General features: G+C 39.9%; 2 protein-coding genes across 5 annotated transcripts in view; both read left to right on the top strand.

Annotated features, from left to right (window-relative positions):
- Positions 1-15,163, top strand: part of LOC117955192 (heterogeneous nuclear ribonucleoprotein A/B-like) — a 28,374-nt gene that overhangs the window by 7,019 nt on the left and 6,192 nt on the right. For 2 of the 4 annotated variants that reach the window (XM_034889468.1, XM_034889465.1), the window contains exons 1-4: positions 12,371-12,507; positions 13,654-13,892; positions 14,161-14,329; positions 14,673-14,831. In XM_034889468.1, the coding sequence (XP_034745359.1) occupies positions 13,678-13,892; positions 14,161-14,329; positions 14,673-14,831 (543 nt within the window). In that variant the 5' untranslated portion in view covers positions 12,371-12,507; positions 13,654-13,677. Of the gene's footprint in view, positions 1-3,320; positions 3,334-10,765; positions 10,770-12,370; positions 12,508-13,653; positions 13,893-14,160; positions 14,330-14,672; positions 14,832-15,163 lie in introns of those variants that run through there. The other 2 variants (XM_034889467.1, XM_034889466.1) reach the window with 2 other exon arrangements.
- btg4 (B-cell translocation gene 4) lies at positions 5,695-8,514 on the top strand. The gene is made up of 4 exons (XM_034889472.1): positions 5,695-6,218; positions 6,925-7,062; positions 7,441-7,732; positions 8,199-8,514. The coding sequence occupies exons 1-4, from the start codon at positions 6,046-6,048 to the stop codon at positions 8,409-8,411; spliced, it is 816 nt and encodes a 271-aa protein (XP_034745363.1). The 5' UTR covers positions 5,695-6,045; the 3' UTR covers positions 8,412-8,514.

The raw sequence follows: 15,163 nt of genomic DNA, 5'->3' as shown, positions 1-15,163 counted from the left end.
GAGAGACATGCAGGAAATCATCACAGGTCGGACTCTGGACCTCTGCGTCAAGGCATACACTTCTATGTACTGTATATGTGCGCCTGCTCTACCCACTGGGCCAACCCGGCCACTAGACCTTTACTTTTGACAGGACAGCTGAAGACATAAAAAGGGGGGGGAGAGGGGGAGTGACATGCAGCAAAGGGCCACGGGTCGGAGTCAAACCTGGGCCCGCTGCGTCGAGGACTGAACCTCTACATGTGGGCTCTTGCTCTACCAACTGAGCCATCTGGGCACCCACGTTGATCTGATTTGACCTTTTTAAATAATTTATCTATTTATTTGACTTTGTGAACCTGGGAACAGTTCCGCGTGCGCCGCTGCCCATTCCCGCTTGAGTTCTTGCACTAAGTATTTAGTCCTTACACTGGCCTGTTTACTTATATTTGTTACAGATTTTGTGTTTTGGTTTAAACTGTTACCAAGTGCTCTGAGTCAACCAAGATTCCATTTGCATGGTAAAAGAGGAATAGGCTCTACAGTCTATTTCTGACAGCTAGTTAACGTGCTAACTGTGCACGAGTAGCTGCAACTCTGACTGTGTGTTATCCTCACACTCCAAATATATAACAGAATTAGATCCACAAAACTGCTCTGGTCAAATCAGAACACAGTTGATATGAAAGCTTGTTTTAATAAAAACGTGTTTTTGTATTAAAGGGGAACTTTTGTTCCTTAAACTGATAATGATTGTATAGCACTTTATTTATTTTTTTGAAAGAGAGCTTGTGATTGTTCTCCCCTGACTACACAGGAGAGCCTCTGCAAAATGTGCCATGTAACCAGATTTTAATAAAGTAAATACTTGTAGAAAGTATACAATTTGAAATAAAGGTCAGTGAGTTGATAATTTGATGCTTTTCTGTTGTTTTACCTCAGGAGTATCAAATCTGTCACTTTCCCTTCAGACATGTTTTTCTGCCTCTGACTGAATCTGTTTTTACATCTTTTTTCCCCTACAGCACCGTTTCCCTCTCTCATGTTGCACAAAACAAAATCACTGTTACACTGATCACATGAGGGTATTGGCCATTCATTTAGTATTGATTATTGAATTTCGAATGGTCAGCATCATTCCTCCTGATCACATTCTAAAAACCTGTTTTCTCTGGACATTTAGTTCATGACTTCTTGTTCAAGTGACACTATAAATTGATTCATAGTAGTGAATTCTCTACTAAACAAAGGAGAGTAATTCAAGTCCCATTTCTATCAAGATGTTCTAGAGGCATCAGTTGAAATGCCTTGTCATTCTGATCTTAAAATACATATTAACTGCCAAATCTGCACCGGTGTGGTTGTCTGACAGGAGAAGGAAATCTATAAATACGTTCTGCAAATGTCCTGAACTTCCACGTGTTTGCACTTTGGTGTATCGTTGCTGTCTATAACCTTTATGCTTGTTCACTAACTGAATTTCCATGACAGACGTTTTGAGTGGGGGGGATTATTTTTTATTTTATCTTTGACAGAATGGGTTCAGCTTTAAGTAAATTAAATGTTCACTTAAATAAAAATGTATGCTGTGATTGTTTCTTTCTGTATCAGTTTGTGTCTTCTCGCTTGTTCATTTAGACTGGTACAAAATCAATATGTCAATGTTAATATTTGATCATTTAAAAAAGGATGTTTAAAAGATCAGAGAGGGAATTTTCAAATGGTTTGGGTCGGTCATGGGAGTCCAGCTTCTCCATGGCATTGTAGAGTTTCTACTTTTTACCAGAGGATGGAGCTGTTCTATCAAAATGACTTTCCCCCAAGAAAAACCTTGATGTAAAAATGGAAATATATACACAGCAGTTCTAGAAATATAACCTACAATGGGCCAATATGAAACATAGAGCTGCAACTAACAAATATGATGTATTGATTAATCTGCAGATCATTTTCTCAATTCAGAAAAATATTTAATTGCATAGTAATAGAAACAAAAAGGGTTAAAATGGGATAAAAAGCAAATGTATTGACGCTTTTGGCAGACAACACACAACACATTAAGGTTTCTTTTTCTGGGTTTAAACGTAAACACTTTGGATAATGTAAGTAGGTATAACTCAACAAAATTTGGGTCTAGTTGTTTTATACATATAAAATACGGAAAATGTAGATATTCACCTTTTTAAAGCAGAAAAATTAAAGTCTTTGGTAATTACCACAATTAGTTTATCGTTCTTTTGAATTTCAGTCATGATTTAAAAGCTGTAAAATATGTGCGGTTCTGTGGGCCAACTTTCATTTTTGAGACAAAATAAGTCGAAATATCACAGTGTCAAGTATTATTCAAATCTTAGATTTAATTTGTCTAAGGTGTCCAATCAATATGTACGTTTTTGGAAAGTGGGAGGAACTTGAGTGAACACACATGCACACACACTCCTCAGACAGGATGAAGGCAGCCAACCCTCACCATGATGCTGAGAAGCTGCAGTGTACACTTCACTTCATCATTCGGAGAACATCTGGAGAGTTGTTCTCATTGTGATGAGATGTTTTCTTATTTGACTGTCCAGGTGTGGAGCTGAAATGGCTTTAATTGAAGGTGGGGGGAGCGGCATCTACGAGTTGGAGCTACCTCTGAAGCAGCACTTAAAGGGCTTCACAATAGCTTTGGCCAAATATGAAAAGAACCGGAAAACAGCGTTCTTCTTTGGAGGTGGGGCGGGCACAGTCAGGTGAGTCTTTAGGGCCTGGATAATAAGATCTACAGCAATCGGATCCTGTGATGTCATGGCTTTCAGAAGCCCCTCTGCAAACCTGAGCTCCCGACGCATGTCTGCGAACAGAGCCTTGTAGATCTTCTTAACAGTCTGATGTTTAAAGTTGATAACAATGTCGGCGAACTTGATCTCTCTCAGTGCCTTATCTCTCAGATCCAGTACGGCTTTGTTGAAATCTGCTTTGAGAAGTGATGTCCGGGCCTTGTCTGCGGTATGCAATAGCAACCCTGTAAGCAGCAGGACGACCAGTCTGTGCTTTGTGTCATGATCTGACTCAGAACTCCATGTGTCAGACAAAACAACCGTGGCGTCCACAGGACTGACCGGCTGGCAAGCTGCCTTCAATGTTGGTTCAATGTCCGTATTTTCAACTGATGCCTGGCTGATTAAGTGCTCACATTGGTCCTGTGCATCTGTGTGCTCGTAACTCTGCCGCCTCTCACTGGTAATGTCAGATGGGCCATCTTCATTAGGAGACCCATCGCCCTCACTCCAATATAATCTGTTATCATTAGAGCTTTCACCCGATATCCAGTCTTCCAAATCGTCACACCAGAACCAGGCATTTTCATCTGTAACAGTTGGGTGCCAAAACTCTGTAATCTCTGTCAGTATTTCCACGGCGTCTTTGTTCAAAGTGGAATAGGTTATTTCACAGGGCCCATGCTCTATGACCATACACAGTGGCTTTTCTGCTGCATCGATGCGGTGGAAGGCTGTGGCAGTAGTGTCCCTCTCTGAGCTTCTGCTGACTGTGCACTGATAATTCGATTGGCGCATGCATCTTAGTGTTTGATTAACTAGACCAATCATGGTGTTAAGAGTTGTAAAAGGAATGCAGTTACACTCCAAATTAGCTATCAAAGGCAAACTGTGGGATTCCATTAACACAGCTACGCGAGAGTTGACTTTTCCCGTCACCTCACTGGCTGCTAGCCGGGTGAATTCATCTAAGCTCTGACAGCGAATATGTGTCGAGTAATTAAAAGCATCAGCAAAAACCCATGGAAGGATGTTTTTCATGTTAGCCAGGACATCATTCTCATTGATGCCGAAGAAACACTGTCTCGGGGAAACATGGTTGAATATCCGAGGGGCTTTCCTGTGCCAGTCTGAAGTGACAGGTTTTATAGCTTCCTGGATAATCGTTGAAAACATGTTTACAATGTGCTGACATAAGTCAACGAGCAACGTCATACTAGACTTGTCATGCATGCCAGATACCACCGCGTCCCAATAATTTCTAACCAAAGACCTCACATATGGGCCAATGTTTATGTCACAGTCTCGGATTGCAGGGAATTTTACATAAGCGATCACTTGCAGTCCTAATGAATCCATGTTGATGGTTGACAAAAAATGATCTCACAACAAGACCCTTAGTTTTCAGTTCCTGTTGTCTGTCGTTCGGTCTTCACTACAGAAATATGACTCTGCTGCAGTTGTCCAAGCTACATAAGCATTCTGTTTGCTTTCTAGAACGACGTCACGACATCAAAACCGTTCCATTGTGACGTCATAGGGGCGGAGCCTTTCAGCCGTCTCTATGCAAATGAGATTCTGCCGGCCTATACTACTTGTTTGCAGTGATATGGCTAAATATACAGTATAAATACATACATGTATTTCTTTATTTTACACATGCCGATATACAGAGGTACAAACAGACTACACAATAAGACAAAACCATAAAAACTAAAACTGCTTTCTTTTATGTACACTATGCATCATGTTCTAATTGTTTAAACATTTAGATTAAAATATTACTTTAAAACAGCTCAAGGTTGTACAACTTTTCTTTTCAGTAGTTATGCACACACATAGGCTACAGCAGATGAAATGTAAGAAACCATAAACATATTTACAGAAAACAGCTGTTTCGAGGGGAGACGCTGGTGCACACCCAGGACTAGGGGGAGAGATTATATCTCCAACCTGGCCTTAGAACGCCTCAGGACCCCCCTGTCGGAGCTGGTATGTGGCTCGGGAAAGGGAAGTTTGGGTCCCCTACTGGAGCTGCTCTCCCCGCGACCCGATACCGGATAAGCGGATGAAGATGGATGGATGGATATGACCTTTCCCAGTTGATTACTTACATCAAAGATGTAGTGGGATTTTTTTTGGCCACACAATTCTCTGTATTTCACAGTATGTTTAGAAAATGGTGTCTTCCGGCGAGTTTTGCGAGCAGAAATTCGACAAAAAAGATCATTACCTTTTCTGAAGTTATTTGTATTGCTCTATGACACGGAGGCTTGGATCCTTGTATCATGTGGACGCACCGACCGTTTTGTTGTCATTACTTCGAGTTCCTCACGAGGGCGACATAGACTACAAACCATAGCTTCAAGGCAATTCTTTTTGTACTAGTTTATTTTGTATGCGATGTTTTAATATGCAAATATGTGCTAATTTGCATAACATTCCAAAACAGGCCACCTGGATGAAGCCAGGTTTAAAATTCTTGTTTCGTTTGAGAGACATAAGCCAAAGGTTTTGGCCGAGGGAATGGATGTCTCTTTTTATCACCCCATGTGTAACAAAATACTGTCAACAGCCATGAAGAAATCAATCATTTTTTTAACCGTTTTAATGCATTAAACTTAAAAACCAAAATTTAAACCTGCTCTTGTTTGTTTTTTGTACTTTGGGTGAACTGACCCAAAATGTTGAATATTTCCTCTTCTGGTATTTTAGACACAAATCTAGATTCTTACTAAGAGTCATACTGTTCCATAAAATGGTCCACAATGTCTTCACATTTGGACACTTTGGACAATTTGGACGCGCTGCAAACTCACACACACACACACACACACACACACACACACACACACACACACACACACACACACACACACACACACACACACACACACACACACAGTGTAATTTAGTCAACCAGCTTCAGGTGTGTGTGCTTGTCACACAGCTGAACAGTGATTTTCTTACACCACATAAGAAACTAAGAAAGGAGCAACTCTTTTAGTGTCTGATGTATGTGAGGCTTCTCTACTGAACTAGTTGCTGCTTCATACACAGATTAAGCTATAAGTAGCTATATACATTTTATTTTTATTGGTGTAAATGCATTCCAAATCACCAACAGCAAATTTGTTTGCGTAAGTTGCCTTGCTTCCAGTTAGTCTTGTCAGTTTTATAGTATGTTTCTATGACAGTAGGATCACCCTACCTATGTTTTATTCTCTGTAGAGGTTTTTAAAAGGACAGGTTTGAGTTTGCTCTGTCAGGTTTGGTGAGATAAAGAGTTAGAAAGTGTTCAGCCATGAAGGAGGAGATTGCTGCTGCTGTGTTTTTTGTTGCTCGGCTGGTAAAGAGATATGGATGTCTGGATAATGACAGCAGGGAGCGCTTCGCCTCTGCCCTCACCTCCGTTCTCTTTGAGAACTACAAGAACCACTGGCACCCAGGTGCACCCACCAAAGGACAGGCCTACAGGTCAGTACATTTTCTTTTTTGAAAATTCAGTGTAAAGTTAATTTTCCAATAACTTGACAAGTGGGCAATTAACTAAACTAAACATATGGGCACATAGTAACTAATCCAAGGGGGAAAAAGCCAAAGCAATACAACAAAGGAATAGACCACAGTGGTAAATGAAATCTAAAAAAATGAAATTTGAATTGGGTAGCATATTGTCTTAAAAACTTAAGGAATATTTTCAGGTTGGTACACTTAGGAAAAAAGGGCCTGTTTTGGTCTAACTGACCAATCAAAGCCAGTATATGTAAGCCACTTTTGAAAGAAGAAACTTTTCTCTTAGACAAATGTTAAAATTCATAAGCCACAAAACTGCTTACTTCAAAACACTTTGAAGGGGTTTTGCGGAAACATCACTTGGTATGTTACCACCAGTGGCAGGGTAGCTAATACTAGGTAATGTTAGAAGACTTCAGATATTGTGAGTGTTATTGACATTACTCAGTCAGATTACAAACTGAAACCATTACAAAATTCTGGGGTTGTGACCAAAATCCTGACTAAACCCAAAACAATCTACCAATGGTAAGAGTGAGAATAAGGCGTTAATCTTGGTGAACCAACCCATTGGAATACAAACTTTCAAATTTCAACAAGACCTGTAAAAATGCAAGAGATCCTTCATCTAATATTGCTGAAGCGAAGTGTCTTTTGGATGTTTCAGGTGTCTCCGAATGAACCATGTGCGGCGGCAGGACCCGGTGCTGCAGCAGGCCTGCGAGCGGAGCATGGTGCTGTACGAGGATCTGGGCCTTCCCCAGGAGCTGACGGTGTGGGTCGACCCTGGAGAGGTGTCCTGCAGGTCAGGCCGCTTAGCTCGGTAGAGCATAAGACTTGTAGCAAAATCACAAGGTCAGAGGCACAGGGGAGCGCGAGGCTTGTGTTCACCAAAAATTGCAGATCGGTAACATCTTGAGACAACCAAGAAATGGTTCCAACATATACAGTAACTTCTTGTAAAACCACATCTGTTACGTTTCCATTAGTTTGAATTAAACCAGTGAGATCCCACATCTCAAATCATAAGCTTCAAAATTATTAAGTTGGAGTTTCTAAAGCTTTGGAGAAAGCCATGCCAGCTGTTTTTTACCCAGTTTCCAGTCTTTATGCTAAACTTAATATCTGCTAGCTCTGTCTGTACTTTTGAGGGTCTGGACATCTATCGGCATCCTCTTTGCAGGTATGGTGAACAAAGAACTCCATTCTGCGTCTCGGTGATGGACAGCTGTCGGCGTGGGGATGGGGAATTTTCCCGCCGCATCCATGATGCCGTGGAGCGGGCCAGCCTTGACATCCAACCGGGAAGCTCTTCAGATGAGGAAGAGGGGGGCATAGACAACAGCATGAGTACTAGCATGAGTAGTTACATGAGTAGCAGCAACCTATCAGCTCTCTGTCCTGCTCCAGTCCCAACCACAAACCCTGAGCCCAAAACCATCCCAACTGTTAGCAACCCCAACAGTGTCTACCGGGTAGGTTGAATACATCTTACTTTCATTAACGGTGACCATCTTTGTAGTCTTAACGTAGTAACATGTACATATAGTAGAATTAATTTTAAATGTTGGATATGGAGTTTTGTTAAATAGTAGGCCTACATCAATGTCCTTGTCTGGTCATTTCTTTCTATAGTTCTACAAGCTCTTTAAATGTGAGAATGGAACACTGATTGCCAGTAAAATCAACTGCTCAATCTTCTAAATAAATGCTAAAGGATTTAACAGTCCAATCTATTGACTGCAGGACATTTTAATTTTACCAAATTAACCTTTTTGAGGGAACTTGGACTTTTTCTGCTTTTCTTGGAACGGTCAAAAGTGCTGCAGCCCCAAAAACTTATGGTAGCTTACAGCTGGAAAGAGTTGAAAGGTGGTAGCTTGGATGTTTCTAGGAGTCTCTTTACTGCCGTTTCTGACCCTTTGCTTCTCTCGTTCTCAGTTCAGTGAGTATTCCCCGGGCGCTCCTCAGACCTGGTTAAGGGAGAAGCAGAAAGCCTTCGCTGGGGATGTTTTCCCACCTCTGCCTCCCCCAGTTGGAGGTCCCACCCCCCAGTTCTCAAGCCAGAAAGGCTTCAAGTCATATGGAGCCACGTTCACCTTCACTGGGCCGCGTGTTGACAAGTACCACTGGGTCAGCCAATCCCGATCCTAGAGTGAGCCCAAACTTCGTCCTAGAACCAGAATTGGGTTACTGCTTGGGATGAAGCAGGAACAGCTGCTGTGACAAACAGTTTCAGGACTGTTTTATGTATGTTATTTGTATGATTTAAAAGTGTTAATGATTTAAAGTTATGCTGTTTAAGCAGTTTTTTTAAACTCTCAATATTCAAGTATTTTAAATGATTCTCTTCTAAATATGTATTTTTGTTTTTTAAACTAAAATTAAACTTGGTGTAAGTTAAGTAACTGTCATTAAAAAAGAAATAAATGCCTCTGTCAGCTTTAACTTTTTTTAGTACATTAAGTTCTAGTTGCACTCATATTTGGCTGAATTGACTAATTAAATCATCCTAAAAAATAAGTGTACTACTTTCTTCGTGGGGGAATACTTGTGTAAAACGGATTTTTCATCTCAGCATGGCTCGCTCAGAGCTGCCTGGTGTCAAATGTAAACTAATAAACTACTTTCTCAACGTGTGTGGGCTAAGCTGCTGTGTTTGAGTTTTTATTCAATTCAGACTGTGGGGGGGGGGGGCACAGTCTGGAAGCTAATATGGCTGAGTGGTTGTACGGTTGTACAATGAACAACCGGCTCACAACGCTACCGGCACAGCAACCCCAATCACATTCACGTCCGGAAATCGGTAATGCAGTATACGCTGTGAAATGGACAACATAGTATACACACTGATGTACAAGTAACTGCTTAAAGAAACAGCTTGACATTTTTCAAAATATTTCATTTGCTTCTGGGGAGACTTGAATGAGAAGATTATCGCTTGCCTGTTCCATATAAGGGGGCAGCCAATTAACTTGGCACAAAGACTGAAATGACTTTCCTTGCTTTGTCACACAAAATAAATACACCTAGCAGCACCAACGCCAACAATTAACACTATTTGATTATGTAAAAACAAATGGAGCAGGCACGTTCAGCCAAGAAATAGTCCAATGAACTTAAGACTTTTTCAGTTTGGCTAAAGTATCCAGGCACCTCATTTGCATGTCATTGCAAAGAGCTCGCTGATGACGGGGAATCATTTTTCTCCCAGTTGAAGTCATAAATTTATCACATGTTGACAAGGCAGATAAACTATTTGTCTGAAGGCAAGCTGGCTTTAAATTCTTTATTTTTTAAAGTTTTGTCTTTATTTTCATGCTCCTTCCACTGGGAGTCTGTCAAAGGTTTGTCTGTTTTTCTATAAGGCTCTTCCATTTTAACAGGTTACCATAACAGTAAATACTGATTAGTAAATAATACTAAAAATAAACTCTTAAATGACTCCAGAGTTTACGAACGACTGAGGCAGTCATGCAGTCAATAGTTTTCAGATATTTGTTCCTGTTTTGAAATGAAATTTGAGGCTGGATCCCAATGAGAAAGGCAAGGAAGCTGAACTCCCATCGGCTGTTCATGACTGGTTGAACATGCAAACATTGAGTTTTGTAGCTGATGGGCTCTACGTGAAATAAACTCTTCCGCTGACAGCAGGCTGAAAGCTCTGTGCACCTCCGTATGATTGGATTAACACAACTTGGAAAATGTTTGCATTCATGTAAATAACAGCAGTGTCTTGAGTTACTGTTGTGACCACAGCACTCTTGCATGTCTTAACTACAGTTATTCATTTTAACCCCACGTTACTCTCTTTTTCAAACTTTAGGAGGCTTCGCAGAACCCAGAGACACTTTGAAAACACAATGTTAAATGGTGACCTTAAATATGTAACAGTCAGGTTTTTCCACTTTTTCCCATAAGCTCAGCTCTACTAACTTTATTAGTCATTGTTAACACAAGGTCAACGGTGCATTGCAATACATTGGACGACTGAATAGGTCAACTCGACAATTAAAACACTAGCCATATAAACATGAAATAAGATAAAATGGGAATAAGATGTTAGATCAGATGGAATGACGGATAAAAAATAAAGTGTATACGCGTAAATGACACAAAGGATAGTGTGTAAAAGTAAGTAACAAGTTCATCCACCAGTATTGCATAGAAAAGGTCATGAAATGTGGGATATGAAAGATAAATAGATAAAACTATAGCACCACATGAAAAAAAGGATTTGTGTGTGATTGACGATTTTATACAACAGTTCTGCACAAAGGATATGCAGCAGTGCACGTTAAATAGTAGCAGTTATATATATTCAAACAGTCTTGATCCATTGTTAGAAACAAAAGCCCACTTCTGACAAGAGGTGACATTAACACCAACACTGTGTTATCATTTGTAAAACCACAATCCATGCTCCAAAATATGCTGGATTTTTAAAACCGGCTTGCAAATCAGAATACTTCATAATAATAATATTACAACCTTCTTCATTAACATAGTAAAGTTCAAACCTGAATCCACATCACATGATTCCCCCTGCTCAGACACTGTATAGGTAAAGACGTGTGTGACAAATCACTGGACATGACGTCCCTACAGGCCAAGCTCATGACCTCTGAGTGTATATTGACTTAAAATTTGATTTTATAAATGCATACAAAAAATCACTTCATTGGAGTAGCAGAGTAGTTGATGGATGGTTTTGGAAACACTCCTAAACTGCTGCAATGACAATGGTTCATAATGTCTGATCTTACACTGTAACAAAATTGGACAACTGTTGTCCCCTTTTGGATTATCCTATCTACCATTTGCACACCATACATCACAGCTGGCCTTCTTTTCCTTCCTGCTTTACATCTATTTTCCATCAATTACACAAATTTCTATGTCTCTCTTTAAGTGACCTCACGATGAATCAAGATAAGAATTAAGATAAGAGATGAAAGAGTGTATTGCCATCCAATACAGTGTAGTACAGCACAAAATTTGGTCCTCAGCGCAAAATTAATGACAAGGCATCATACTCATAAGGTGGAAACAACAAGATACAAAACAAATTACAAACATGTAGCTTATGCAAACAGTAGAAAAGTGTAAATATAAGTAGTGTAAACAAGTGTCAAGTGAAGTAGTGCAATAGTAAATGTAGGCTGCAATACGTTTAGCTGCTGCCTCCATCCCATAGACATTAACATTAACATAGACCGTTACTATTAACGATCTATGCTCCATCCACAGCATTGCATACATTGATTAGCTTTCGTGTCTTTCCTGCCCATCTTCCCTGCTTCTCCAAATGTGCTGCCATGTAGGCTACTGTATGTTATAAACTGATTGTGGATAAGTACAGCATACAACCTTACTTTAAAATATCCAAACTATCTCTTTTAAGTGAATGTATTTGAAGTTGTGATAAACAGCATTTTCAGGGTTATCACACTATTGACATGAGTGCATTAAAACCAAAATATACCATAAAACACAATTTATTTATTTATGTAAATAATGTATGAACACATAGGTGCATCAAAACCTATGTCATAAACCATAAAAATGATTCTTTATTTATTATTTAAATAATGTCTTACTACATAAATGCATAAGTCAAATACCGTAAACAGGATTATATATGGTTTAATTTGTATTTAAACAAATTGCGTTTATTAAAACTGCAAATAAAAACATATTGAACTAAATTCTGACACTATCATCAAATACCCCCCCCCCCCCATCAGTGCGTCTGTTCTTTGTTACCGTTACCGAAATAGAAACTGCGCATGAAACCCTGCAGTGAACAACTGTTCTTCTAAAGCTGCTTGACACTATGGGTGTTTTAAGAGAACTTGAGACATGTTTTTTTATTCGCCGAGCAAAGTTAAGGCACACAAGATGGGTTAGCCGTTCTCATAGCTTTGTAATACCGCATGCGCATCGAATAAAATGCAATTTAATGACATACGCGGGGCAGTAAGAAAGCTAAGAAAACGAGCACAGACAGTTAAAGAAAGGAAACGAGAGGGACATTTGCTGCCGTTTCCTCTCTGTCATCACTACGTCAGTCAATCAGCCAATCACATAATTTCTTTCTAAGTAAATGTCCAATCACAGACTTTGTCATTGTGACCTCCCTCCAGCTCCTCCTCACATCCGGTCTTATATATGTTGCCACGAGTTAGCGGCGAATTTGGAGTGTCCATTTTGAGCAGCGAGTCGGCGTCTCCGGTATTTTTTCCCTTAAGTAAGCACGGTTTCTTGTTTATGTTTTTACATATACTGGAGGAAGTTTAGCTTTGCATCGCGTTTCATTTCATTGAGGTCTCTGCTATCGGTCTGATTTAATCGCTAATGTGGCTCCTTCTTAGCATTAAATCCAGCTAGCTCTGTGTGTTAGCCGCAGTGGTGCTAGCTAGCTAGCTAAACACGTTAACGCGGGTATTGTGCCTATTGATGTGCAGTTTATCAACTATAGTAGAAATTAAGCCATTCTGCCTCAATGCGATTATTAATTATTATTTATTTTTGTATCTGTTCTACTTCTCCATCTACTACCTTCTCGCACTTTACTGGTTATTTGAATCAGGTTCAGCTAACGTTACTAGCCGGGCCTGCACTCTGTCCCGAGCGGCAACGGAGCAAAGCGCGGTCCGCTTGAACACCGAGCATGGACATTCACGCTGGACTATTGGTCCTTTTTGTTAGCCAACAAAGTCTTTTTGTCTCCTTGTAAACCTGCAACAGTGTATATCAACCATTACTATTACAGTATTGACGTTAAGAAGATGGTGTTTGACTACAATACATTGTAGTGTAATATCTAATATGATCAAGTAAAAACAAAGATTATATAAAGAAACCTTGATGTTGAGCACCGAAACAGGCTCAGCTGGCTTTCTATAAAACAGACCGATACTTTATTTATCCCCTTGGCGAAAATCGGCTGTCCAGTAGCTCAACCATTTAACTTGCTTAAACTATAAAATGCTTATAACAATATGTACAAGGATATTGAAGATGCAAATGCAGCTAATTGGCCAGAAAAAGACGAAGACATCAGCTAATGTTCTAGATGGTTTGTTTTAAGAAATTAAGTTTTTAACAGAAATGCTTAAGGCCATTTGCCTTTACCAAAATGAGTAAAACAAAATTGGATCATGGCATATTTATTTCTATAAGTGCTTAGGTTTAAAACTCAAACTAATGTGCTTTACTGATCACACTGATACAAATAAAATGAAATAACAATCACATTGAGAAAATTTGTAAAAATGTAGACAAATGTTATTTCTTGCCAGTCATATTTCCACAAGGCTATTGTTGGACCTTAACAGATCCTGCCCCGATCCAAGTTTTCATCATTCTCAAAGTTTGTCTTGTCATATCTCAGTCTCTTTAAGAGCCCACCGTCAGAATGGCAGACGCTGATAATCTCCTCATGGAGACATCGGACCAGAACGGCAACGAGGGAGAGGACGACCAGAACGGAGCCGAGCAGGAGCTGATGGGTGGAGAGGAGGATTGTCTGGACAGCCAGGAGGGCCAGGAAGGTTTGGAAGGCCAGGAAGGCCTTGAAGGTGGTGCAGATGGAGGCAAAATTGATGCCAGCAAAGGAGAGGAGGATGCTGGGTGAGTGTTCCCCCATCACTTTTTGTATGACCACCTGTAAGCTCATGAAAATATGTATTTTCTTGTTTTCTATTGTTCAGATGATAGATTTTGCTTTGTTTTCTATATTGTACAGTGCCGGTATAATTAGTCTTTTTTTTTTTTTTTTTTACAAAGGATATGCTTTATTGAAAATAAATAATGTTCTGTTTACTTGTTTTAAGGCTACACATTAATTAACTGATGTAAAAAAACAAAGTAACAGCAAGGTGTCCCTATGTGTTTGCAGTAAAATGTTCGTGGGCGGCCTCAGCTGGGACACGAGTAAAAAGGACCTAAAGGATTACTTCAGTAAGTTCGGCGAGGTTTCAGACTGTACCATCAAGATGGACTCAAACACTGGCCGATCCCGAGGCTTCGGCTTCGTTCTCTTCAAAGACTCCTCCAGTGTGGAAAAGGTGCGTGAATCTGATTACCTGACACCACTTTCACATGTATCAACACTCCTGTGGTGAGCTATTATCACATTAGAGCAATTCTGATGTGATGCTGCCTGAGTGGAAGCTCAATGTGCAGAAGCCTCAATCTTTGATATTTTATTTGTTTTCATTTCCGTAATTTAACATCTTTTTATAATCTAACTTTAAATTCAATTCTGAATTGGGTCTCACTCTTGGGCTGTCCCTTAAATGTTGCTACACCATTTTAGTTTTGTCAACAATGCAAGGGGATATTTTCAGGCTTTTGATCTATCATTGCCGTGTTTTAGCACTCCATGTAAACTATAACGTGTGTCTTCAGGTGCTCGAGCAGAAGGAACACAGACTAGACGGACGTCCAATCGACCCCAAGAAAGCGATGGCCATGAAGAAGGAGCCTGTCAAGAAGATCTTTGTCGGGGGGTTGAATCCTGAGGCCACTGAAGACACAATCAGGGAATATTTTGGGACTTTCGGAGAGGTCAGTTTTAGTAATAATCCTATTACTAATGCACATATGCATTGCTCCAAATTCTGAAGGGGGCGGTTTATTCTACTTATTTTATTTAATAAGGTAGAGAACAACTTCTAATTTGCAACAACGTCCTGGCCAAGACAAAGCATAAACGTGCAAGACCACATTGAGTTACACTTTAAATATGCAAATATAAACCTACAGTGAAGAATTGCCAGAAACAGGTGTAATATTGAGTCAATAGTTTATGTAATGTCTAAGTAGTAGTATGGCAGTAACACAGTTCAAAACATTAGTGCAAGTAAAAAAAAGACAGATTTAGCACAGCATCCATTTGC

This window comes from Etheostoma cragini, chromosome 13 (assembly GCF_013103735.1).
Source record: "Etheostoma cragini isolate CJK2018 chromosome 13, CSU_Ecrag_1.0, whole genome shotgun sequence".
Classification (NCBI taxonomy): domain Eukaryota; kingdom Metazoa; phylum Chordata; class Actinopteri; order Perciformes; family Percidae; genus Etheostoma; species Etheostoma cragini.
This window is presented reverse-complemented; position numbering and strand designations above follow the sequence as displayed.